The sequence below is a fragment of the Rhinolophus sinicus genome, chromosome 1 (assembly GCF_057876585.1).
Source record: "Rhinolophus sinicus isolate RSI-liver-muscle chromosome 1, RSI-T2T, whole genome shotgun sequence".
Classification (NCBI taxonomy): domain Eukaryota; kingdom Metazoa; phylum Chordata; class Mammalia; order Chiroptera; family Rhinolophidae; genus Rhinolophus; species Rhinolophus sinicus.
In genome coordinates, this window is record NC_142501.1 from 149702631 (window position 1) to 149730267 (window position 27637).

The following is a 27637-nucleotide window of genomic DNA, read 5'->3' on the forward strand; positions in this document are numbered from 1 at the left end:
TTTAGGGCTGAATTTCAAAATGTATATTCTGTAAGTTAACTATGTAGTCTCTGCTATCACAGTGTAAACTACAGATACGCATATCTGATAGTGTTCCTTTGGAAGAATGTGTTTAGAGAGCATCCCTATACACTTGATATGCAGGTTATCACCTAGAAGAAAAGTTTCTTTTGCCTTCACACTTGCAGAACATGTTATATGTGAATTTTATTGTAGTGATACTCAAGAGTAATATGTATACCTTGAGAGTAAAATAGCATTTTCGTATTTTCAAATTTTATATATTGTGCCTACTTGGGGTGGTTAAGATAGTACCTTATTTTTTATATTTCTTGCACTTGGGGTGAACTGTGATTGCAATAGGGTAGTCATGGACTTGATGTTGAATGAATTTTAAAATACTGGATGTGTAATATATAAATACATAGGTACTTATCTGTTTTCTTCCTTTTTAGATTGCTATTTACTTTCATTCTCAGTGTAAGGGTAGTGTTCTTAGATTTATAATTCCATGTAAGGATCCATAGTACATTTTTTATGCCTTTATTTCCTCCATTCTGATTAGGAAATGATTCCTTACTGACCAGTCAAATATTGAAATGAATAGGAAAGAGTCTCATTAATTTGTCATGGAAATAAGCGACTACATATTATATTAAGCTCTGTTTTAATTTGACAGGTTAGAAAAAAGCCCTTTTGAAAATTAGAGTTAATTAATTCTCTACCTTTTCAGGTTTTTAATTGATAAATTGAAAATAAACTCTTATGTTTTCATTTTATTTGAATCTATATTTCCCCTATATTTTCATAATAGCATTAGTTTCTTTACATATAGGAAATTGTCTTGCTATCAGAAAAAAATCTATCATATACGAAAATATTTGATCAAATTGGCTAGTTAAGGATTTGCAAGAGAAATATGCTAGTTGTACTTTTAAAAGTAATAGATACAGATCTTTGTACAAAAATGGTCTCTCACAGTGACATTTGATAATCCTTTCATATTTATTTCATCGACACAAATTACAGTTTGTGGTAATTTGAATGTCCCGAAGTCAAGTTTTTAGCTTGCTGGTAAAGTATAAGAACATAGTCTCATATAATCCTTTTTCATTACGAGTGTCACCTATTTATTGCCAAAGTAATTCTCCTCATAGAAATTTAAATCAGAGAGCAAAAATCTAATAGTCCTATGACCCAGTGATATAATTAGTATTAATGTGTGTTAGATTTTTTTTCCTGCTGTCTTGTATTTGTTCACATATTTTCCTGAAAATAGAACAATGTTAGAAATAAAATTTATCTTTCATTTTGATTTAACCTTAAAATCTGGACACTTTTACGCTTTCCATAAAATTATTCAAATTGTATCATATGAAGGAACCATTGCTTATCTAACCATAATGGTGATGGTCTAACACTGACTGTCAATGACATGTTATCATTGCATATATAAGGGAACATGCTTGTATATAAAATTTGACTATACTTCTGTACCCCTAGAAAAAAATCTCTTGAGATATAGAAAGTAAAAGTGATTCCTTTTTAGGTTAATTAACAACTGTCTTAAATGAATGGTAATAAATGATTAATATGACCTTACTTGTTATTACCACAATCTCTTTAAAACAATTGCAAAAGCCTTGGCTAATACAATAATGAACAAAACATAAATAAGAATAGTAAAATGCAAATGTTAAGATATAATTATTCTTTGAAGGTGTATAATGATGTACATATTCAGTAGATTCAAGACATAAAAACTTTCTTAGAATAAATGAGATCACTCTGAGTTCAGATATATGATTCACACATACATATTGTATGCAACTAAGTAACTCTCACATTTCATTGCTGATTTGAGTCAAAACAACAATGAAATGCTTGAGTTGCTTAGGAAATATCAGAGCAGAATATGTATGGAATCTGTAAGAAGAAAACACTGAAGCTTTACTTGTGGTTATGAAAGAAGATATGAAGTATACCATGTTCCTGGATGAAAAGACTGACAGCAAAATTGACAAATGTTTCCAAATTAATTTCTATAGATTTTTACACAACTGCATTCACAGTACCAATTTAAGCTTTTCTGTGTCGAAATTCAACAAAAATATTCTAAAGTATGTATTGAATATTAAACAATAGAAAAGTTAACAGCAATGAAAAGAGTAATAGGAAGACACTTGCCCAGTCAATCATAAAATATATATTATAAAAATACAATAATTAAAGAAAATCTCTAAATTAAGCAAATTGATTCATTGTAAAAATGAGATCTCTAAAACAACTCTAGTTTATTTATATGTGTTGCAGTGTCTTACCGATGACTCCTCAGAAAAGCAAATCTCCAATACATGGATTAGTTAAAATGGGATTAAATCAATTGTGTTTGTGTATGTGTGTTTCATATTATATGTTATGAATCTTCTAGAGGAAGACTTCTTTAAGTTACCTACCTTAATCTCCATTTTTGAACAGTGTATTACATTGGATAAACTAGTCGGTAGTTGCAGTAGATTCCAAAATTAAGAATGGCTTCCAGAGAATATTTTCTTGTTCATCAAACATCCAAGGTAGATAGGTGTTTCTTGTTAGAGTGTGTTGTAGGGAGTGGTGGTAGGGGTGTGGATGTCATTCTGTTGCTCTTAACAGTTATTCACAGACCTAGTCAAATGGCATGAGGCTTCCAAAGTCATTCTGAGGGTCATTGCCATTCTAGTCCTCAGGAAGGAAGAACAAGAATGTGTAGATTTTAATGGAGAGTTTTCATGGATATGCTTGGAAGTAGTGCATGTCACTTCTTCCATTTCTATTTAATAAAACCCTGCCTAATAGCCACACCTATAAAGGATTCTGAAAAGTGGAGTCCTCTTGTGATAAAGGGAAAAAATGTTTATAAAAGATACAATGCAGCTCAAAATATGTTCTAATGCACAATATATTTATACTGTATAAATGGAATTTTTGCAGCTTTATTGAGATATATTTAGTATACCATAAAACTCATCCTTTTAACGTGTATAGTTCAGTGGATGCACAGTTGTGCAATGATCACCACAATCAATTTTAAAATGTTATTAGTCCTCCAAAAAGAAACCCCCATACCCATTAGTAGTCACAACAGGTTCCCCCACTGGCCCCCCAAGTCCCTGGCAACCACTAATCTACTTTATGTCTCTATGAATTTGCTTATTCTGGACATTTTGTCTAAATGGAATCACACAATCTTTGATCTTTTGTGATTTCCTTCTTTCACTTAACATAGAATTTATGCATATCATTGCATGTACCAATATTTGAATATTTTTAGTGACAAATAACATTCCATTGTATGAATAAACCATATTATATTTATAAGTAGATGGAAATTTGGATTATTTCTACTTTTTGGGTATTCTGCATAATGCTGTTATGAAAATTCATATACAAGTTTTTGTTTGTTTGTTTTGTTTTAAGATTGTATTGGGGAAGGGGAACAGTACTTTATACAGGACTTTATTGGGGAACAGTGTGTACTTCCCGGACTTTTTTTTTTTCCAAGTCAAGTTGTTGTCCTTTCAATCTTAGTTGTAGAGGGCGCAGCTCAGCTCCAGGTCCAGTTGCCGTTGCTAGTTGCAGGGGGTGCAGCCCAATATCCCTTGCGGGAGTCATGGAAATGAACCAGCAGCTTTGTGGTTGGGAGCCCACTCGCCCATGTGGGAATCGAACCGGCAGCCTTCGGAGTTAGGAGCAGGGAGCTCCAGCTGCCTGAGCCACCGGGCCGGCCCCCATATACAAGTTTTTGTGTGGACATATTTTCACTTTTCTTCGGTATACATCTTGGACTGGAATTGCTGAATCACATAATTCTATGTTTAGCATTTTGAAGAATTGCTAAACATTTTCCAGAGTGGTTGCACAGTTATACATTCTAAACAGTAGAATAAGGGTTCTCATTTTTCAACATCCTTACCCAGACTTATTGTCTTTTTTATTTTAACCATCCTAGTCAAGATGAAATAGTATCTCCTGGTTTTGTTTTGCATTTCTCTAATGCATAATGATATCAAGCTTCTTTTCATGTACGCATTGGCCATTTATATATCTTACTTAAAGAAATATTACTTAATCAGTTCTTAATTTTTAATTTTTTTATTGAGTTCCAAGTATTCTCTCTAGCATAAATATATTTTAGAAAAAACTAGAAGATAAAGTGTTTTCCCCAAAATAAGACTAACCGGAAAATAAGACCTAACAGTAGCATGACTTTTCAGGATGACATTCCCTGTACATAATCCCTAATGTGTCTTTTGGAGCAAAAATTAATATAAGGCCCACTCTTATTTTCGGGGAAACACGGTATTAGGATACATTTAGATGTAAGAGTTCTTTAGACTGCATATTCTAAGGAAGGTTTTTTGCTTGGATTTTCTCACTTAAATCTCATATATTTTACATTCACTTTGAAATTATATACCATTTTCCTAGTCTCATGCCACCTTCCCTTTTTCTTACACATTTGATTTCTGAAAGTAGTTCAGGAATTCATGTTTTTATTATGGTGACAGAAATTCGTATTTGACAATGATTGAAACTTCACTCTGATATGTGAAGTGTATAGCAGTGACATATATACAAAAACAAGGTAATTCATTGGGTTCTACTAAAGCTTAAAAGTATTCCTCCCTAAGAAAATTATAAAGAACGTTGAGTTTTAATCATGGTGGCCAAAAAGTTTCTATTTTTATTCTAGTTTGAATTCTTGTCCTTCCAGATTTTGGAAGTCCTCTTAGTTATATTTTTTGTGTCTTTGCTCAAATTATATTATAAATATTGAGTCTTTAATTTTTTTCCATAGTATCCTTTTCTTTAATATGTTCTGCAAACTACTGGATACCTTTTGCTTCATCTCAAGAAAATGATGCAATCCATTACATCTGTCTATCAAACTTACATATTGTATATTAGTACCACTCACATTGCATCTATAAACAAACAAACAAACAAACATGAGAATCAGAAGAGAACATGAGGTTTTATATGGCCAGAACCCTAGCAAACTTGCCCTATTTTGGGCAAGTGGGTTCATTCGAAATACTACTATTTGGGAACAAAAGTTTACAAGGAAGCTAAATAAAGATTTTACATAATATACAAATGATGACACAGAAGAGCTTCTGCAGTTTTACGAAACCGCAAGTGGAGGAAGATGTCAGCATATATAGGAAGTCATATTTACATGAATCCAGGAAACTGAAGCTTACAATATTGTCTAATCAAAGATGGTTGAAAATCCTAATTAGCATGGTCCTGTGGAATGAAAAAAAAGATCTGAAGCCTTAGAGTCTAATTCCAATTCTGTGGCTTCTAAGACACATGACCTTAACCAATTTGATTCACAGTTTCCTTATTTGTTAAAGGGGTAATTAGGCCTATCTTATAATAGGGTGAGGATTAAGCACAATAATGTATAGAAAGGCCCTCCCACAAAGCCTTACATGTTTAATCCTGGAAGAATATGTTCATTAAATCATACCTTTGAAATTAGAACTAAAAAACAAGTGACTTGGATAGTAAGCAAAATTTAAAATACAACACCATGTTGGGGTCACTTACTTTACATAGAATTTTTCAAAGACTGCATTGTATATTCTTAATCCCCAAATGGGACAGTTTCTCTAATTATGAGCCTACACATTTGTATACACATTCCATCATTATATTCAGGGCTCACCCACTGGACTGTAACTAAGTTTTTAATGAGTTACTAATGAGCATCTTAAGCTTACATCAGCATTAAAAAAAATGTTAAAAGAGTGTTGAAAAGCTATTCTGAGTAAAAGCCTGTGCTTTTAATTAGACTATAAGCCTAATAAAATTTCTGTCTTCACTATTCATCCCAGGTTTGAAGACATTGAATACTGAGTGATAGATATAGTTTACTTTGGTTTTATTAGTGTAATGTGAAGTTAAAGGGAATAAACACATGGAGCTGAATTTGAGAAATCGTTGTTTTGATTAAATGAAAAGATGAAAATAATATGAGAAATCAAAATAGCATTTTACAATGATTATTTTGTTGAACTCAGATGATTTTAAAACAGATTAATTTTGATATTGCATTAGAGAATAATAGATGACATGAGGGGGAAAAATCCAGATATATTTAGATCATATCCATAAAACAAACAAACAAAAAACTGTATTTATAAAAAGAATGGACAGTCAGCTTTCAAACATTACTGCTCTCCAAGCTGTTAAAGAAACCATGAAAATAGTAATTCTAGACCCCACCTGAATTAGATGAGGACTATTCTGTATCTCTTGCTGCAAATCAACAATGGTGGTGACTCTTTAGCAATGATTTTTTGTTTTCCTTTTGATAATTATATTGGTGAACTTGCAAACCTTAAGGGCACATGATTTAATAATGAAGACAGATGATACATAAAATTCAAAGCAAGCTGGTATGATGCTCTCCCTCCAGGAAATACTACACATTTGCTTATAAAGAAGCCTTTTAGATTAGTCACAATAGCTCAGGACAGTTGGAATAGCCTTGATAGCCCAAATGTTTTATAGGATACTGGCTGTTGTTAGGAGGCAAGCTTGATGTCTTGCCTCTGCACAGACATAAAAAACCACAATGTCGATTTTTAAAAGTGGGTGTCCAATAATAATCACACTGTGTGTATGTACTACCAACGTAATGTAATAGATCATTTTGACATGTGAGCCTGTTAACACATCTGCTTTCTTGTTAACCAGCATTTCGCATTCTGTTTTGTATGTGTATTGAGGAGGGAGTGGAGGTAGTAACCTCTCACTACCAGAAAAAAAAGATTAAAAGTTTGCATTCTTCTCAAATATCTTCAGAGGTATCCATTTATAATTAACTTAGGATAGGGAGAACGCACTAACAAGACAGATATCTGTCAAAATGTTTTTTTTTGTTTTTGTTTTTTTTTGTTGTTGTTTTTTACCATTGTTTCCCACACATCAAGTATACTTAGCAGTGTGATTAAAGAAAAGTACCTTGTTACTGTAGTTATACAGATTTTTAAAGAAATGTTTTACTTTACAAAATTCTGAAAGCACAACTTCCCATACCATTAAAATTTAGAGGGGAGTAAAGGAAAGGAAATTGAAAAAAAGTCAGTATTCTCCAATTAATAAATTCTAGAATTTTATTTGTGTTACCATGAATTTAAATCTGATTATGTTATGTTTACAAATATGGAGGTATTTTTATTTAGAATAGAAAAACTTATTTATCATTTCTTTGATGAATATGATGTGTAATATGCATTTTGTTTAAGTTGGATTACAGTAATATCTTTGTCAGATTTATATCACATAACAGAAACTTTGCTCTCTGCTCACTCATTTTCACAAATGGTTGAGGCATTTTCATCAAAATATTACAGTGTAAGCCACTGATACATTGAATAGTCCAGGATTTTCCCCACTGTTTTTGAGACATGGGAGATGCCAGACTTGAAAGCCAATTAAAAGTAAAGTTTAATTTTTTTTTTTCATGTTTTTAACACTAGGAATTAAGGTTCCTTTTAGCTTTATTCAGAGCCAAGTATTTGACTTCCACTATTCTCAGAATGTCTTTTACAACTTTTATAACTTGATTGTTCAGTTTTCTGTTGAATGAAAGTTTAGACAAAATATGTTTATTTTACTACAATAAGCTTTTCGTAGAAAAGAAGAGTGAAGAACCTAGCTTGAGGGGAAAATTGCTTACTCACATAGGGTATACTGACACTTCATGAAACCAGTCTAGTGAATGTGTCTGTTGAATTAAACTGAATAATATCCAGGTATACTATGAACATTGCTTCATAATGCACAGGTGGACTATTAATAGCTCCTGAGACATTTTCTTGTAAGACCCAGAATTGAAACAGATTTTTCTCACTGTTAGAATCTCCACATTATAATTTCTACCTGGTGGCATCCTTACTCAGGTGCTTAAAGGAACTTTTATGACTATTGTTTCAGATTACTACCCAGCCTATAAAGAAATTATGCAGCTGTCACAAACACTTTAGGGAGAAGTCAGGAAAGATGTAATCTTTTAATATGGGCAAAATGAAGGTGCTAGGGGAAAGGTAGAGCCTTTCAGGTATGCATAAGAAAGCAGGATTGGGAAATGTACCTTTACTCATTAGAAAATAATTGGAAGTAATAGTCTCTTTCTCCCCCCTTTCTGTTCCCTCTCATATATATATATATATATATATATATATATGAGATTTTATAAAATCTGAGGTTGGATTAGACCTGCCCTATCAATCAACTGTTTGTTGTTATAAGTATTTCAATATAGCATTTACATAGCACTTTGCAGTTAGCTGAACACTTCACAGAATAGCTCAGTGAATACATAGTGAGTCATAGATAGTAGTATCAGTAATTTTAAGTGAAAAAATAGACTCAGAGACTCAGAGCCATTAATCTAATGATGCAATGACATTTAAAATAGTTGTTAGAAAAGAAACTCAAATTGAAATCTCTGAACCATCTTGTAAAAGCTTCTTCCAAAGGTATTTTAATAACCGACAGAGCATTTGCCTTATTTTGTAGATCTATAATATAAATTAGAAACAAACGAACCTAAACAACCTATAGAAATTACAAAACAAAACATGTAAAATTTATAAAGTTTTATTTAAGGAAAAAAAGCAATATTGTATTTGCTTAACCGTAGAAATAAAAAAACAAAAACAAATTTAAATTATTAAAAGTTTTAAATTTTAACTTAAAGGTAGATGTAAAATTTTAGATTTTATTATAGAATGGAAAGGAACTAGTGTGAAATTTGATGCTGATTATATACATACTGAACAGCTTAGGACAATTATAGAAAGAGTGATATTTGGATAGCCTGAGCAGTAGGGGAAAAGGTTTCCTGCTAGGAAGGATAATTTGAACAAAAGTACATATAGGTGGATAGGTATTTAATCCAAGAGATAATAGTGAAGGTAAAATTGGACATGTCAGTTAGGTCATAGCTGTCATTATAAGTACATTTTAAACTCCGTATGGCTTATAATTAGCTAATTACTAAAAAGATATAGTAAAAATATTACCCTGACACACAAAAAGAAATGACTTGTGAGAAACATTCTTAGTTTATGAAAGTTAAATTACTTGAAACTCTAATAAGCATATTCTGGTGATATTTTGTTGTTAGCATTTCTCTCACTTTAGAAATACCTTAGTACTGCAGACCATTGTTTTGTCTAGATTACAAGCTCGCTATTATGATCAATAAATGTTTGGAGGAAGAAGCTAAATAATTGACTGAGTTATATAGCTACTCATCTAAGGAGAACAAGGAAACAGAAACAGTTGAAATTGGTTAGAAGCAATGCTTACTTAGTATTTTTTAAATTACTATTTATAAATCAATATTGATATCTGAAAGTATATACGAGAAACCTGTTATTTCGATACTTATTTCCATTATAAGCTCCATAGAAAAATATAAATTTCATTACTACCATTATAAATACTTTACCTCTTACTTGCTTAATATTTTTCCTTTTCTTCTTGCCTCATGTTTATCTACAACCAATATTCAAGAACTTGAATGCTGTGATGCCCTTTGATTTTGGAGACTATATATAAGCATGGGGAAACATTTTGATCATTTCAGTAGATTATGAAATATTAATTTTCAGATTGCTTGCTTGCCCACTATGAAAGCAGAATCAAAGTGTTGAAATGGTAAAAAAACAAAACAAAATCTGAATATGAAGATTATGTGGCCAATTTGATTATGGCAATAATTTACATTACTTATGAATATTAAATATCCATTATTCAAGCAATTCAAAGTTTTAAAAAACAGTAAACCCCTCTTTAAAAAATGAAGTATTGATTAGCTATTCAATTTTCCAGTTTTTTGGGTTTTCTTTGAGAAATAATTGGCATATATCACCATATATATTTAAGGCACACATGATGGTTTTGTGGTTTGATTTGCATATATTGTGAAATGATTACCACAGTAGATTCAGCTAACATCCATCTTCTCTTATAGAAACAATAAAAAGAAAAGAAAGAAGAAACATAAACAGGAAAAAAATTATCTTTGTGATGAGAACTTTAGTATTTACGCTTTTAACAACTTTCCTGTGTGAGCTATAGTCATCATGTTGTACTTTACATTCCTGGTACTTATTTATCTGCAAACTGGAAGTTTGTCCCTTTCAACCACCTTTCTCTAATTCCTCCTTACCCCTACCCCTCTGCCTCTGGTAATCACAGTGTGGTCTCTTCTTTTATGAGTTTTTATTTGTTTGTTTGTTTGTTTTTAATGGATTTCACATGTAAGTGAGATGATTCTTACTTATCTATCACTGTCTGACTTATTTCACTTAACATAATGTCTTCAGAGTCCATCCATGTTATTGCAAGTGGTAAGATTTGCTAATTTTTTTATGGGTGGATAATATTCCATTGTATATATCTCTTTTTGATATCTTTTTGAGCGAGTGTTTTTATTTCCTTTGGATATATTCTCAGAAGTGGAATTGCTAGATCATATGGTAGTTCTATTTTTAATTTTTTGAGGATCCTCCATACTGTTTCCATAGTTGTTATACCAATTTATATTCCCATCAACAGTGTATGAAGGTTCCCTTTTCTCCACATCCATGCCAGCATTTGTTATTTCTTGCCTTTTTGATAATGGCCATTGTTACAAACACAAGGTGATATCTCATTTTGTATTTTGTTTGTTTGTTTGTTTGTTTTTGCTATTGAGTTGTATGAGTTCTTTATACGTTTTGGATATTAACGCCTTATCAGACATTGTTTGCAAATATCTTCTCCTATTCCTTAGGGTGTTTTTTCACTTCATTGATTGTTTCTTATGCACTTCAAAAAGCTTGTTAGTTTGATGTAGTCCTACTTGTTTATTTTTAATTTTTTTGCTTGTGCATTAGTTGTGACATCCAAAAAAAAATAAATAAATAAATATATATATATCTTTAAGACCATGTCAGGAGCTTTATTGCTATGGTTTCTTCTAGGAGTTTTATGGATTCACATCTTACATTTAAGACTTTAATCTATTTTGTGTTCGTTTTTGTGAGTAATATGAGAAATGGGTCCAGTTTCATTCTTTTGGATGTAAATATCCAATTATCCCAGCACCGTTAAAGAAACTGTCTTTTTTTCCCAGTGAGTATTCTTGGCTCCCTTGTCAAAAATAATTGACCATATATTTCTGGTCTCTCTATTCTGTTCCATTGGTATAGTTGTCTTGATGCCAGTACCTTCTCCATGTAGGCAGTGTAACTAACCTTCCACTTTTTCTGCCAGTGATGGTGACTCTGGGATCTTTTTATAGATGATGAATTTAAAGGAGAGTCTAATCTGTAGACACATAAGATATTCTTGCTTCATAGAACACGTTGATGTCTAATTTCCTTCAACTCAAGGGTCAAGTCTACTTAATTTCCTGGTATTTTTTATTCCTCAGTCTCACTCCATAAAATCATTTTATTCTCTGATCCATACCTACTTTTTCTAGATACCTAGACCTTGAGCATGTTCTTATTTCTTGTTAGTAAACTGAGATTCTTTCATTTACTACAGACACTGATATATTTTTCAGCTGATGGTGATTCTACTCTATATGCATTTTAAATCCATTGTCATTATCTGCCTACTCTAGAAATTAGCTGTAACTGAAATAATTGATCTCTAGTTCAGTAGAGATCACTATTCCCATTTTCCCCTCTCCTGCCCTGTTCTTCTTTTCCAGGAGATTTAGATAGTATCTGAAACAGATGTTTGATTGTCCCAAAACTAAACTCTTTATCCTGGTTTACAAAGCTTGTGATCAGAGTGTTGCTTAACTTTCTGATCTTATTTCAGACCATTCTTCTCCCAGCCCACTACACCCAGCTTCATTAACCAACATGCTATTTCTAGAACAGACCAAGCTGGTTCTAGCCTGAGGCCTTTGCAGCAGCCTTGAGTGCTCTTTACTCCTGATTTTTATATGACTAACAACTTGATATCTTAGTTTAAATTTCACTCCCGTAGATAAGTCTTCCATAAAAACCTAAAGTAAGTAGCTTTAACATATTACCATATTTAAACTTTCTATAGATTACTCATCTCTATCTAGTATTCAAAACATTTATCTATTTGCATATGTATGACTCCTACACCAGAATGGATGATTTATTAAAGTAAGTATGTGGTCTGTTTTGTTCACCAACATCTCCAGCACCTAATAAAGGATCTGGCATATAATGGAACTCAATAAGCATTTGTTTAATGAATGAATAAATAAGCACATGACTCATTATTCCAAATGTCCATATATGTTAACTTGGCTGAGGGTGAAATTTTTCAACTTTATTGTAACTGAAACTTGTAAGATAATATAGTTTTATAATATTTTGCTAATTTCCTTTCCTAGAGTATATATAAAGATGTTAGGGAAAACATGGCTGTATGTATTAATGTGAAAGATAATTTAAAAATTGTCACATTACCATTTTGGCAATGAGGAGAAGGATATTTTAGAAATCGAAAAGATTAAAAGGATGTCACAGGATTTAAACATAAAAGGAAGCAATTACTTCGAGATTTTGATTTTTAACAACTTTTTTTCATCTTAGAACTTGTTTCTTTCTTTGACATCTTTTTCATTCACACAAATTATCAAAATAATATTTAGATTACCTTTTGCCTAGATGTTTTAGTATTTATACATTATAATGAGTATAAATAAAAATGTTTTAGTGTGATACCTTAGAGTCATAATCTAAACGTTCTCATTATAGATGGATTGATTGACAGATTTCTTAATATCATTTTTTTTGTTTTCTATAAGGGCTGTATTATTTCTTGTGATTTGGAACAAAACATGTTTTCATTATTTATTTGCAAATATTTTATATGTCACGAAATTGTAGCACCACTGTATAAACTTCCAGTATTAGAAAGATGATTATAAAATTTTCTTACGTTACTGAATTTCTTAGTTTTTCTTCTGATTATTGCATGGTACCCATATACTATTAATATGTTTTAAAATATGCATGTTATAGTATGTTAAAAATAATTGTGTAAAGCAAAATCTTTCTCTTTGTAAAACCTTCCTTTCTTTAGTAGGAACATTTTCATTATCATTCCTGTTTATTACACTAGTTGTAATTAGTGTAGAGAAATGCGTATCTCATGTACCAATTCACCAGAAAAAAATCCTGTACTTAAACAGCTCTGTTTTTCATAGCATATAATGTATGACTGTTTTGTGAATTATTAAAAAAAGTCATGTGTGCAATTTTATTTTTTCATTATTGTCTTGGTCTTTCATATTTATTCATTTATGTACTATGTACCATTTGTCAGTAAAATCACTGTGTATATAAATGGCAAAAATGTTTGTATATCCTTTTCACCTTAATGTCCATCATAATCTTAATACAGTATCTTTCAAAAAATGTTAAATAACCTGAAACCTATAAATAAATATAAAATAATCCATGTCAGTGTAACAATATAACAAAACAAAAGTAATAAAAAAAAACCTCTCTGAAACTTTTTTTACCCAATACCTTATCAAGATTTTTGTGTGTAAATATTTAGTTCAGTAACCAATATTTTTTTACATTTATAGATATTACTGTCCATAATTTACATGAAATGCTGTAAATCGATAAAACTATAGATAATATTTATATTTTTCAGGTAGCTTTCTCTGCTTTCAATAATGTCTAATTTTCTAATCATTGTTAGGGATTAGGATGAAGTTTTCTGCTTCCTTAAGATTGTGCTTAACTAAGATAGTGTGTAACTAAAATAGTGTTTAATTACACAGTCCTAACTAGGACCAGGAGATATGATCTCCTCAGCTCCAGGGTTGTCTGAGTGGGGCTTGGGGTGGCTGGAGTCGGGGCCTATGGCCTGCAGCAGAGAGCAGCCTTGGGAATAGCCTCTTGCAAGGCTCCTCTGAGGCCTGCCTGAGCTGAGTGGAGTCTGATGGTGCGCCCTGCGGTCCCCGCAGGTGGCAAGCACAGTGAGCGACATCCGGACCTCGCTGCTCCACTGCGACATGCTGAGCGCAGCCCAGGAGGCGCTCTACCACCCAGACATCTTCTTCAGCAGCCAGCTGCAGAGCGTGCCACTGCTCATCGCAGACAAGGGCCCCGTGGAGCTACCAGAGGAGTTCGTGGTCCAGGTGTCCAAGGAGCCCAGATCACAGCCCAAGGTGCGGCCACCGGTAGGGAAGGAGGGTTTTGGGTGGCTGGGCAGGTGCTCCCGGGAGGCTCAGTCCTCGGCAGTGCCCTGTGTCTTTTCATGTTTCTATATTTTCTGCATCCACTCACTGTGGGTGATATTTGCACTTAGCTGTATCCTTGCCAGTTGTTTAACAATGAATGCATGTCTGCATTAGAGCCTCGTTATTTTACAATGTCTCACTTTAAATTTCTGAATGAGTTTAAAATATCTTTGCATTATGACTGGAAATTTAAAATTACTTTTAGTGACAATTCAAGTCTTGTCAAATTTGAGTGGTTATAAAATACAAGTTTTATATTTCTCACCACCTACTTGTTGGAAAGAAAAATCTCACCAATGGAAACTACCAAAATTTTGAGGAGATTATGATGAAAACATCTTGGTTAGGAATTGTGTATAGTCATTTAAAGCATAAAATCTGATAGAAAAGTGATGGTTACAGAAAAATACCTAATTTTCTTACAAAAATGTTGGAAAGTACTTTGTGTATAATACTGTCTCTGCAGCTGTCAACTACAGTGAGTGACATCCAGCTCATGATACTCCAATGAGGTATATTATATAATATTTGCACAAAATTCAATACTATTCTTTACCCCAATACTTTATATTTTATTGTATCTTCACATAATATTTAGGCAACGTAACTTTTCTTTTTTCTCGTTAAACTCCATATAGGCACACTTTTATCTCCTTCAGAGAATATAATATGCTGTAATATAAAATTATATATTTATTTATAATCTATATCACATAATATTATATTATACTTATAATTTTCTTTGTGTGTCACACATGAAAAAGGTAGGAAGTGTTTGGCTGGTTGAATCATAAATATCAAGTATTGTCCCAAAACAGTCACACTCTTACCCTATAATTTCTTCAAGGAGGTATACGTACAAGAAATACTGGCAAAGAAACGTGAAATGCCACTATACGAGTTGAGCTTATCTTCCAAACCCCATTGCAGAATTCTTTGATAAAATAAGTCAGACTACTTTGTTTTGGTTCAGGGACTAAGGGAGATGCATCAAAAATCCATTTGAGATTCCAGAGACTTAAGAGAGTTAAACTTAACTCTTTGATTACTGCAGCCAATAGAAGATTAGGTGTGTGGGTAACTTGGCACTCACAGGGACTCTGTCCACTCAGTCACATCGCTCAGTCAATGACCTAGACTCTTTCCATTCACTTCCGCATTTCTTCCTTTTTGGTGATGATTAGGGTGGAGGGGTGTTGAGGGTCAGTGGTGTGTGAGTACATATACTTTCATAGAAGCATGTAGAATTGACTGCAATGTGTTCTGAAACTTTAAGGAAAATGTATATTAAGCATTTTGTAAGAACTTTACTTTTTACTTTTCTGCTTTCTGTTTGTCATTACCATTTCAAACCTGAAATTCTCTAAATTGGGTACAGTAATATTTTCCCCAGAATGTGCTTCAACTGTCACAAAGTTTTCATCGTGATATTGGCTTTTGATGTATATTAAAAAATAATATAAAATTAATACTAATTAATTTACTTCAGTGCATATACATTGACCACAATTTCTAGAATTAATGACGTAGAAATCTGGAAAGGAAGTTTAATTTTTGAGTAAATATTATAAATATTTAAATCAGCAACTAATACACACACACACACACAGTCTCTCTCTCCCTGTTGCACGCACACAGTACCACACCATTCCCTGTTGGCAGTTCTGTCTCGTGACAAAAATTCAGCACATTCATCAGTTAGAATAGTTTTCTGTAGAACTTTTACTAAAGAGTTGGCTGAATTTAATTGTCCCCCAAATTTTAAAGCTCAATAAAATTTTTCTATATTAATAGCTTTCACTTTTTGCCATTTATGTGGCAGGATGCAATGCAGAAATGGTTTATAAATTAGGTTCTATCAATTTATAAATGGGAAAAATATTTTCTGTTTTAGACAGAAATGAAAATGAGGATATAAGGCAACCTTCTCATGATCTTATAAATGGAGACTGAGATAAATGTCACGTGATTTATGGGCCCAGCCCACTTCCCCTACAGTCACTCTACTTAGCACAATGCCATGTGACTTAAAAGGAGCCAACAGAATTGTACTAATCTGTTATGATGAGGCAATACTTTTTCAACGTTGCTTTTGTGCAAAAGCAATTTTATCAGTGAGACACAAAGTAACTAACAGTTATCTTTTAGTGCTCCCTATAGGAAGAATAAAGAAAAATAAGTAGATATTACAAGGGCATAATCTTTCCTGATTTAGAAGATAGTGCATGCAGCGAGACTGCTTGGGCAGGTATTAAAAATGAAATTGAAACGAGACATACAACATTACTTTGAGATCTTCAAATTGAAAAGACATGGAAGAATGCAAACAAGAAAATATCAGTGGTCTCAGCTTTCTTCCTTTCCTCCCCTCCTCCACTTTTCTCAAAACAAAACAACGACCTGTTATAGAAACAAGATACTTTAAGATACAGAAAACTCAGAACTAAATATAAATAATAAAGATAGATATTAATGTAAGCTGATTGAAAAATAAAATTGATACTACATTTGAAAATGTTAATTTCTGTTTGTTCTGTAGATAGCCAAACAAGTAAGTAAGTAGAAACTCAGCAAAAACAGCCATAGCAACATAAAAACAAACGAACAAACAAAAAATATTTTAGGGGTTTGAAATTAAACTGCCTTTTTTTTTTCTTTGCATTCATTTGACTCCAGATAGCTAATAGTAGTTCTTGAGAGTTAATGAGTGTTTGGATTCATAGGAATTAGGACTTCACATAAATAATTTAACAAACAAACAAACATAAACAACAACATTGTTCTCAGAAGAAGACATTTTTGTCTACAGCATATTAAGGCAGAAGGAGTCTGAAGGCAGAGTGCCCAGTGAATGACTAGATATTAAGACTTTTCCTTGAAACTAAAGGAATGTTAATGTGTTTTTTATCAGCACTTTCCTTGCTTTAATTGTGATTTTCTTGCAGATGTATAAAATGTTCTTTGAGATGTTCTATAAATAACCCTCCTGCAAGCCACGCAAATAGTGTTCATGGTTCATACAATGTTCTCTCAGAATACAGCAAAAGCATTTCAATCCTGACAAAAATCATAAACTCTACCTTTTGCAAGAGCCAAAATGCTTTTACGAGGGGCTTGTGTATTCTGTCAGAACTTCTGGAGAACCACATTAAACTCTGTTATCATTATTTTTCCATTGTCCCCCATTTGGGGCTTCTTATGTTTATAGGTGGGAATGCTTTTATGATAATTATAAGCAAGGAGAAAACTCCATTTGATTTTTTTTTTATTACTGTAAACAAAAGTTAGCCTTTACAACTAGTCTGAATTATTAAATACTGGCGGCTTCTTCATTCATTTTTGCCCTCATTTATTTTTTTCAACAACATTGGACTGAGTGTAAATGCATGCTGGGTACTGCACTAAGTACCAGGAAAACAACGATGGAGAATTCACAAACACTTAGTCTCTCAATTAGTGTTGGAAGACAAAAATAGAGTACAAAATGGCAAATGCTTGCTAGAGGCTACCTCTCCCCAGCACCCGAAGAGGAAACAGCGTTATTTGTAAAATGATAATGAACGTCTCTCTCTCTCTCTCTCTCTCTCTCTCTCTCTCTCTCTCTCTCTCTCTCTCTCTCTCTCTCTCTCTCTGGGTGTGTGTGCGTGTGTGTGGTGTGTGTGATGTGTGTGTGTGGTGTGTGTGTGTGTGTGGATAACGTAAATAATATCAGGGAATTTCTTTTTGCCCCCAATGACCTAGCTCTTCTTTGGTTCTCGAACTTTACATCAGCTTTCTTTGCTCATTAATGTTGTAAGTGACTGTCCCCTCAATTGTTACACCAATACTCTTAGCACCAACTGGCACTGTCTTCTTGCCTTTTAGTTTAAATTTCCAAGAAAGGGAATTTAAACCCCCTTTGGTTACATCAATATCCCTGATAATTATTCATGTCACTGGCCATTCCATTATGTAGGCACCCACAATAGCAACTGTGTAGCAAAGAGGCAATACGGGGAACGCCTGTTTCAGAGGCGAATATAGAGTGCTATGGAGCATGTGGAGGGAGCATCCACCCAGTCTTGTAGAGTGAGAGAAAGTGCTCCTGAAGATTACGTGGCATCTAAGGTGCGACCTGACAGACAAGTGGTAAGTAGTTAGCCAAGCACAGAGGTAAAAGAAGAGAGCTACTATTATAGGTAGAGGAAACAGTAGCACAAAGGCCTTCAGTGTAATTGGAACATAGTAGTCCAAAGGATAATTTCTAGACATCAGTCCAGGATGATTTGGAGAAGTGGTCGAGTATCTGATCAGGATGGTGTTATATAACATTATGAGGAATCTGGAATTTTTCTGATGGCAACAATGGAGCAATTAAGTTCATCTTAGAGGATTAAGCAAAAGTGACCTGCTGACTGCACTTGAAGAATGAATTTAAGGCTTTAAGACTGGAGATGGGGATGTTTTTCTATTGATTCAGATAAGAAATGATGGTGGCACTGACTTAAGGAGTGAATGACATTAGAGATAATGAGGACCAATTGACAAGAGTTAGAGAGTCACTGGATATGTGAGTAAGACAGAGGGAAAATCCAAAGAGTACACCCAAGTTTCTGGCTTCAGAAGATTGAATGATGAATGTTTGTGCCACTTACAGTTATAAGAAACACAAGAAGAGGCAGAGAAAGTTGATAAGGAATGATGGCATTGTTTTCCAAATATTTACATATGACTTCTTCAACATATTCTTTTGAATAGAAACCCAACTTTCTGTCCTCAAATTTTAGAACTGATAAGTACAATATATAAATCTGGAAAAAAAAAATGCTGTTTGTTGGGCATAATTTATTTTCATCAAAAAGAAAAAAAAATACTGCCTTTCTTTGTTAGACATTCTATTTTGGCTTAGATGTAATAAGACATTCTGCAACAGAAGAGTGTCTGTTACAATTCTCATTCAATCCTTCCTTCTACTTTCCAATAATACCTATCGGGGCCATAGTGGAGCCAAGATTAGATCTGATTTTGAGCTCTCCTGTGTTCCCCTGAAACAGCTGAAAGAGTTCTTAGTATATATGTGTACTTGCAATATGTACGTTTCAGTACTGTAGCAAAGAGGCAAATTGAACAAAGTTAGGACAGTTGATCTGCAGGCCTATACATATTTGGCATTCTTTCAGTTCTTAATGGAACGTTCATGTCAGAATTTGGAAAGAATCAGGAGACTCATCTCATATTTGGGCTCATTAACATTGTAACATGGCACACAGTTTCATAAAATAATAACAAAATATAATCTCTGTGTGTCTTTTGAGAGGGCCTCAAAAAATGGATCTTGATTTACACTTTTGCCTAATTAATTAACTGATTATTAAAATAGCAATATCCTCTGATGATATTGGAAAGCAATGCTTTATCTTAAGGATGGTGAATGTTGGCATTGGTTAAGAATCTAGGAAATGAAAGCTACACTTAAAAAATAAGCACTTGTAAGGTCATAGATCAAAGACCACAGTTGCAGAGCTCACCTAATTGTACAAATAATGTTGTTCAATAAACTAATAGTGACAGGGAAAGGGTGGCAAAAGATGATTTGTTGGGTTTCTTGTAACACAATGATACGAGAATAGAGCCAATTCTTTTGCATAGCATGAACTCACAAAGATGATTAGAGAAGTTGTAAACACTGGAATAAATGAAGGGCAGGGAGAGGTAAATGTGTGCTGCTTTAAAACATGAACCAGAATACATACATACATTACAGTAAATAAGATTAATAGGCAACACATTTTCTGTTACTGCAAACAACTTCCCCATACGTCTTTTAGCCCCAAGGAAGTTCTATCAATTTATTAGACAAAACATGACCCATCCCTTCCTTTTATATCTTTGGTAAATGATACTAACTTTTCTGGTTGGAATGTCCTATACCACCTGAGTCCTCTTCAGCTTAGCTAAAAGTTCGATATACGTTGAATTGGATTGATTTTTCTCCACTTTCACCCATTCCTAGCCCTATTCTTGACAGAACAATTCCTAACCTCCCTCAGATTCTGAATTAGAGTGGCCTGAAAGCTGTGTCTGTGCATGAGGTAAACAATATATCTTTACTTCCTTCTGGCTCTTACATTTTCATTTGGTATAACTGATGATCATTGGAAAATTCAAGACTGTTACTCAGATTAATATGTTTTTACTAGTGTTATTTAGATTGAGTTTGATGAGTTAACTTCTGGCATGTTCTCATGTTCTTAGTCCCGTTACTCCCAAATTTTTGTAAAAGCTGGTTCTAATTTTGTTATTATATTACAGTCTGAAGTGTGTAGGTGAAGTCTAGGAATTCACGGGGAGGTAAGGAGATGAAAGAACTTATAAAAGAAGAACGGAGATTAATGTTTCCACAGCAATGAAAAACCTGTGTTTTATAAGCTCAGCTTATTGGATGTAACTGTTACTGCAAGAGAAATGATATATAATGTGGCCTGCAAAGTGCTTGTTAGCTTCTTGGTTTATATCACAGTATAATATAATTTCAGGTAGAAGCCTCTGTTCACATTTATTTGTGTCTTTCCGTAAGGTTTGCCAGTTCAGACAAAATGTCAGAGCTAATTGATATGCAAAATACATTCTGTGCACATCACTCTTTAAGAATCTTATGTACATTTACAGTCATATTTTCATGTGAGATGAAAGATAATAGGCATCTATGGAAGTAGGTACAGTATTGAGGTTAAAAATTAATAATAAACTTTGTGGCCCTAAACATGATTTTAAATCATTTCTTTACAATATTGTTTCTTTCCCAAATGCTATAAATACCACAATGATTTATGCAATTGAAAATAAATGTTAGTTCGTTTGTCCTTCAAGTTTTTGCAGGAAAATATAATAAATGGTTTTGTTTCTATTGGCATAAATTACAAATTGTTTTCCTTTTCCATCTGAGAATTATATGAGTAGCTTTTCAAAATACTTATGGAAATATTTTTCATCATTACATTTTTCTTGTTGCAAAGGATATGAATGATGGAAAACAAATGCTAAACTTTGATATTCAAGCCAAAAAATGTTTTATTTCTTTGATTTACTTAGGGATGTATTGTAGGTTGTTTCATTAATTCATTAATTGAGTATCTGCCACATGTTCATAACTATATATATGTATCAAAGGAGCAAAGTTTACACTACCATTGTCAGATTCTTTTCAGAATAACTTAATTACTAGGAACTCCCTTCTTTTCTCTTGTTTCTTCTTCAACACAAACAATGTGTGGTAATAAAAGAGATCTGAAATGTAGCCCCGCTACAGAGAGGAAACTGCCATAACTGCCATTATATTTACAGAAGCCTTTCCCCAAAATTAAAATGAAAGGGAAGGGTGAGGCAGGGTTTGTTGTGCATAGAACATTGTACTTTCATAGACTGGCATTATTCGCCTAGGTCTATAGTACAGAAATACAGAAGTTTGGCTGACCACTCTAATTTTTTATTTTGTATACATAGTTAATTAAATTGATGATTTTCCCCTCAACTTTTACTTCTTAAGAAACAATGTCTTTTTCTTGGCTATTAGACATATCTTTAATTCTTCAACATTTTGCTTTTCCTGCAGCAGAGAGGATAGTAGTATGGAATTGCAGATACTACATGAACTTTGGAGTCAGAGAGATTTCGGTTAATTCCCAGCTTTGTTCTTTATTATCTGTCTTAATCAAGGCCAAGGACTCACAATTTAAAAATCTTCGTTATCTCATCAGTATAGTGTACATACATTGCTGTTGTGATGATTACGCATCATATATAAATGTATTACACATAATTAGCATTTAGTTCTTAAGACCTAATAAGTGTTACCTAGCCCCACCCCTTTTTTTTTGGGGGGGGGGCGGCTTTCAGTTTTGTAATTATCAGACCAGAGATATATAATGGAAGATTCATGAATACTTTTTACTGAATTTATGTATTTACTCATTAATACTTCTGTTTAGATTAGGGAAGAAACAAAGTAATGTTCTAAAATACTGGCTTTATATTTTGGGCACATTCATGGATTCAGAGCTTGGGTAACTGAACATTGAGTATAAATGTTTAGGAGAGAAAATAACTCAATTTAATTGACATATTCGTTATATACATAGAACCCTCTGTAAGATTTTATTTTCCTCAAGGAATTAAAATCTCTTGCTGGTGACAAAGATAATAGGCAAACTAATATGCTTTTGACTCTATGATTTGGTGAAATGTGGTGTCATGAAAGTGCTGTAGGATTTTAAGAAAGAAATGGCATTCCTGCTGTGGGGTGGGGCCAGGGAAGAAGGGAAGATGGGGAAATCTTAGATAATGTGATGTTTTAACTAACACTTGAAAAATCCCTAGGATCATTTGGAAGCATAGGTGGGAGGTGCTGGAAGAGGGAGGGAGTTCTGGATCATTGAATTATGGGAACAAACTTATAGTTGAAGAAAATGATGACATTTTCATCAGACAGTGAACAGTCTAGTTTCACCAACAATAAGAACATGAGGAAATAAGTAGTGGTGCCAGAAATTTGAAAGGCAGATGGTAGCCATCTTGTAGATGGTTGTAAATGTCAGGGTAACACTCTGTGTATAATTTTCTCTGCAGCCGGGATTCTTTGGAAGCTCTTGATCAAAGTTGCAGTTTAGAACCTGTCAGGATTATGTGGGAATTTTTAGGGTAGAGAGGGACTTGAAAGTGGAGAGATCAGTTAAGTTGTTGTGGTAGGGCAGAAGGTCATAATGAGTGCCCGAACTGGGGAGATAGTAGGGGGGACAGAAAGAAGAGAGTAATATGAGAAATGCACAGATTGAATATGTAGTGTTTGCCTACTAATTGGACATAGGAGGTGAGGATGGGGAAAGAATCAAAGATGCCTGCATGACTGAGTGGTATCATTCACAGAATTAGGATTCAAGAGGAAGCTTTGTTTTTTAGGGGAAAAAAGAAATGATGAGTTTGCTCTAGGAAATGCTGGGTTAGAGGTGTAAATGTGAAGCAAATTCTGATATAGGAATCTAAATATCAGGAGAAAAGTTACTGCTAGTAGTAGAAGTCACACATTTTCAATGTAAAGGTGATTGTTCAAGCCATTGGGGTTTATGAGATTGCCACAGCAGAGAAGAGAATGGACAGGGAGAGGTCCTGGGGATGCACTTACATTTAGAGAAGGCACAATTATAGGCTATTAAAGGTGATCAAATCATGGGTTGGTATAATTGGTAAATCGAAGGGATGTCCCAAATTTTTCTTATGCTTTGCCCCTCTGGCAGCCTCAGCAAATGCTAATCCACAGAAAGTTCACACATATGTAATAAGATGATGACAGAGCATGAGCTAAATGCGTGAGAAAAGGAAAAGTGTTTTAGATTCTCACTGATAAATTAGTGATGCGGTGATCTTTCTCAAATGCCCTATATATAAGTAGAGCAAATAGTAGAGGTTTAGGTTTATGTATGTATATTAGAATTGAGAAAATATGACTAAGTTTAGTGACTTTTTTTCTATTTTTGAAATTTCAGTTCCCTGTTTCGTTTTGATCATTGGTTAATTGTAAATCATCAGGCTGAAGTAGTATTGGAGTGAACACATTAAAAGTATATAATAACATTTAAAATTTTTCATTTCTGGAATGTTGTGATACATTTTGAGGTTAATGGAAAAACACTGGGCTATTTTTGGATCAGACTTGGAAATTAAATGAAATATTACATATTGCAGTAAGCTTTAACTGGATGGATCTAAATAGCTTTACATATAAGCTATAGTGAAAAAAAGTGAAGACTTGTTTAAATACTTAAATCACTTTAATATTTAAGAATTATACTATGGCAAAATATTTTTTGATTAATATGTTTATCAAACTAGTCTTGAAATATGAAAAAAAATAAATTAACATTTGCAGCACGTTTTCTTAGACCCAAAAATATTTATATCCACCTTCATTTCTTTATTAAAAGTAAACCCATTAAGATTTTTATTATTTTGTTGTTTTCAGTTTTATATACCAAATATCAGTGAAATAATATGGTTCTCGACTTTTTCTGTCTGACTTATTAACAAGACAAACAAATGAAGAAACAAAACTCATAGACACAGACAATAGTTTAGTGGTTACCAGAGGGTGGGAGGAGTGGTAAGTGAGAGTAAAGGGGATCGAATATATGGTGATGGAAGGAGAACTGACTCTGGGTGGTGAACACACAATGGGATTTATAGATGATGTATTAAAGAATTGTACACCTGAAATCTATGTAACTTTACTAACAGTTGTCACCCCAATAAGCTTTAATTAAAAAAAGAAAGACTTCTTAAAAAACTTAAGAATTCAAAAACTGATTGACTTCTCAACTTTATTTGAAACTGTTGGTCTTATAAAAGTAACTTATTCCTACAGTTTCATTTCTGAAAGGAAAATTGTACCCTTTGTTCATCTACTATTTCTAAATTTGGTTTCATCTATATTAAATAATATGATTATAGCAATAGAAAAATAATGCGGTTATGATAATTGGAAGATAATCTAGCACAATGATTTGAGTGGCCTGTGAAGACATCTGTTTTGTTTATTTCTTACCTATATTTTTGCTGTTATACAGATTTGCTTACTGTCTTAAAATAAACATCTACAGCGTAGTATTGTTGAATAGCTACATGTATGAACTCTATTTTTGCATTTATCTCATTTTTAGTTGACCTACATTTATATAGTGCATATTCATAGACTTATGTTTAATTACGTGTGTGTAATTTAAACAGTAGAAATGGTTAGGTAACCCATGGATAGAATTCTACTTTAGATTAGATGTAAAATCTATCAAAATCTTTATTTGTATTGTGTTGTAGGTCAGAGAATGTAGAGTGTTTTGTTTTTTGTCCTCCCTCCCTTCCACCCCAGTTCAAGCCATTGTTTCTCAGTCTCGTGTAGGACGCAGCTCCCTGGCCCATGCTGGTATTATGAGCTTTGCACTCCACCCAGCTGAGGCAGCTTACAGCAGCGTTCTCTGCCTGCCAACCGCTCACGCTGCCCACCAGCTGCTTGCGGCAGTCCACGGCAGCTCATGCTGTCCTCCGGCTGCTCATGGCAGCCCAGCTCCAGGTTGAGCCATTGTCACAATCTTAGCAGTAGAAGGTGCAGCTCTCTGGCCCATGTGGGAATCGAACCAGCAATCTCAACCTCAGCTTTAGGAGCGCAATGCTCCAACCACCTGGGCCACCTGGCAGCCCCCGAATGTGGAGTTTTTATAAGATGTTTCAGTATATTAAAAGAAAATTATTATTAATTGAAAATTTCAGGGCTTGTTTTTGTTTGTTTGTTTGTTTGTTTTATTGTTTTGTTTGTTTTTTCACGCTATATAATGCATTCACTTATTTTCCCTTATAAGATTGTGATGTGGTCTTTGAGTTACGGGGCCATGTGAAAAGGGTGTTTTTGGTAAGACTTTTGGTAATATCATTTTCTGGGCCCTGCTGAATTGAGAAGCTTCATCTCTAACAATTCCTCATACACATGCCATGTTCTACCTGTTGAACTATGGCAGTTAACTTAGTGTGTGTTCTGTCATTACCATGCCCTTGTCTCCCTTTTTTGCCTTTCTCACTCCCAGTCATGTTTTAGTTCTCAGCACTTGGGGTATTAAGCAGTGCAATTTAGTGATTAAGAGAATAGATTCTTGGGCGAGAATGCCTGACATTCAATCCTGGCTTCTCCAATTGCTAGATGTGTGACCTCTCAATACCTCCATTCTCTTATGTTTTGATAGGAATAATAGCAATAATAATGCAAATAGGGTTGTTGTATTATGAGTTAACTCACATCAATTACTTAGAAAATGTTATAGCATGCAGTAAGCAATAATTGTTCATGACTCTACTTTTCTCTTTTGTCCTGTTCTGTTTAATTCTATTCTATATTATCTGGTGTCAATTCCTTTAGGAATCCTTCCATGATCCCTGGAGGCTGGGGTATGACAACACTATTATACCTTGTCTGTTTACTCACCTGTTTTCCTCCTTGGATTCTGTTTAAGAACAAAGGCTGTGTCTTTCATCTTTAAATCCCAAGCATCCACAACTGAGCATGCTGTATGGAAGGCACTCACGTTTGTTGAATGAGGAAATAAATTGATGGGGTTTGGAGCTATATACTCTTGTGTGGGAATTTTTTTCAGTGCAATGATAGCTTCTACATAAACTACCAGGCAAGCTATAAGAGAGTCATGGAACAGAAAGGCTCACAGACCAAGATCCCAAGATTCTGGACTCATGTAGTGTATTTATTCTACAGTGGGCTTGAAGGCCAGGACAAAGCTACTGGGTAGGTGTACATAGTTAGGACAGGGGCCATGGGATATATGAAAGGATTACACTTTCTTAATTCTGTTTTATGCAATGGTGCAGTTTCCTTATTCATTCTCTGCTTCATCAGTTATTTCTCCTGATGATATGGTTACAAAGACCAGATAAGCAAGGATGCTCAACAGTTGGAAGGTGCCTGGAGGTAACACAGGCTTACTTTGTTGGAGAGATGTAGAGAGTTTTATATCTGACAACAACTGTAGCTCACTGTTTACCATGTTGAACTGCTATGGCTTATATCTGTGTTTCTTAAGAAGAGACCACATAAGGTCAGAAAGAACCCATAATGGATATTGATAAGGGAGGTGGATTTAGGAATAAATAACTGTCAATCTAGAGGCTTTATGAATATTTAAGGTCCTTGGTCTTTACATCCTTTTTAAGTAACACTTTTATTCCATTTTTGTTATTGATATTCAAGAGACCTACATTCCATTAATTCTATAATATGTAGGTCACTAACTTACTCTCTATTCTTAATACATTTTATGAATTCTGCCTATGTCTTCCAAGTTACTTGCCAATGCATTATGTATATTTAACATAAGTTTTATCTATTCCGTTTCTTTCTTGTCTCTATAGCAGACTGAATATTCTCAATTAAAACAGCAAGTACACTCTGCATGTGTTATAGTTAGGCTAACCATATGTCTTAGTTTCCCCAGAGAGACCTGGTTTACACCTGTTGTCCTGCAGTAAACCTTAATAGTATCCTCTTTCATTCTCAGAAGTGTCCTGATTTGGGTGATAATATATGTAGTAACCTTAGCGTTAATCTACCACCTGCTACTTGTAGACTATGTAAATTGAGGTAAATTGTATAATATCCCATCTATAACATCAGTGGATTGGCTGTTATTTGTAAAGCCTGTGCCAAATCTGAAATTCTTTGACATTTATAGAAAAAAATCTAAAGCTTTTTACTTCTTTGAGTCTGTTTATATGACTACTACCCTGAAGACAAGTGCATTTTTCCATTAA

The 27637-nt window shown here is 33.6% G+C and overlaps 1 protein-coding gene across 31 annotated transcripts in view; it reads left to right on the forward strand.

The window, feature by feature from the left end:
* ADGRL3 (adhesion G protein-coupled receptor L3) overlaps positions 1 to 27637 on the forward strand; it is a 756105-nt gene that overhangs the window by 275088 nt on the left and 453380 nt on the right. For 30 of the 31 annotated variants that reach the window (XM_088791158.1, XM_019743751.3, XM_074324504.2 and 27 more), the window contains one exon: positions 14027 to 14230. The exons of the other annotated variant lie outside the window; for it this stretch is intronic. In XM_088791158.1, coding sequence (XP_088647284.1) covers positions 14027 to 14230 — 204 coding nt within the window. The remainder of the gene's footprint in view (positions 1 to 14026; positions 14231 to 27637) is intronic. 31 annotated transcript variants of the gene reach the window in all.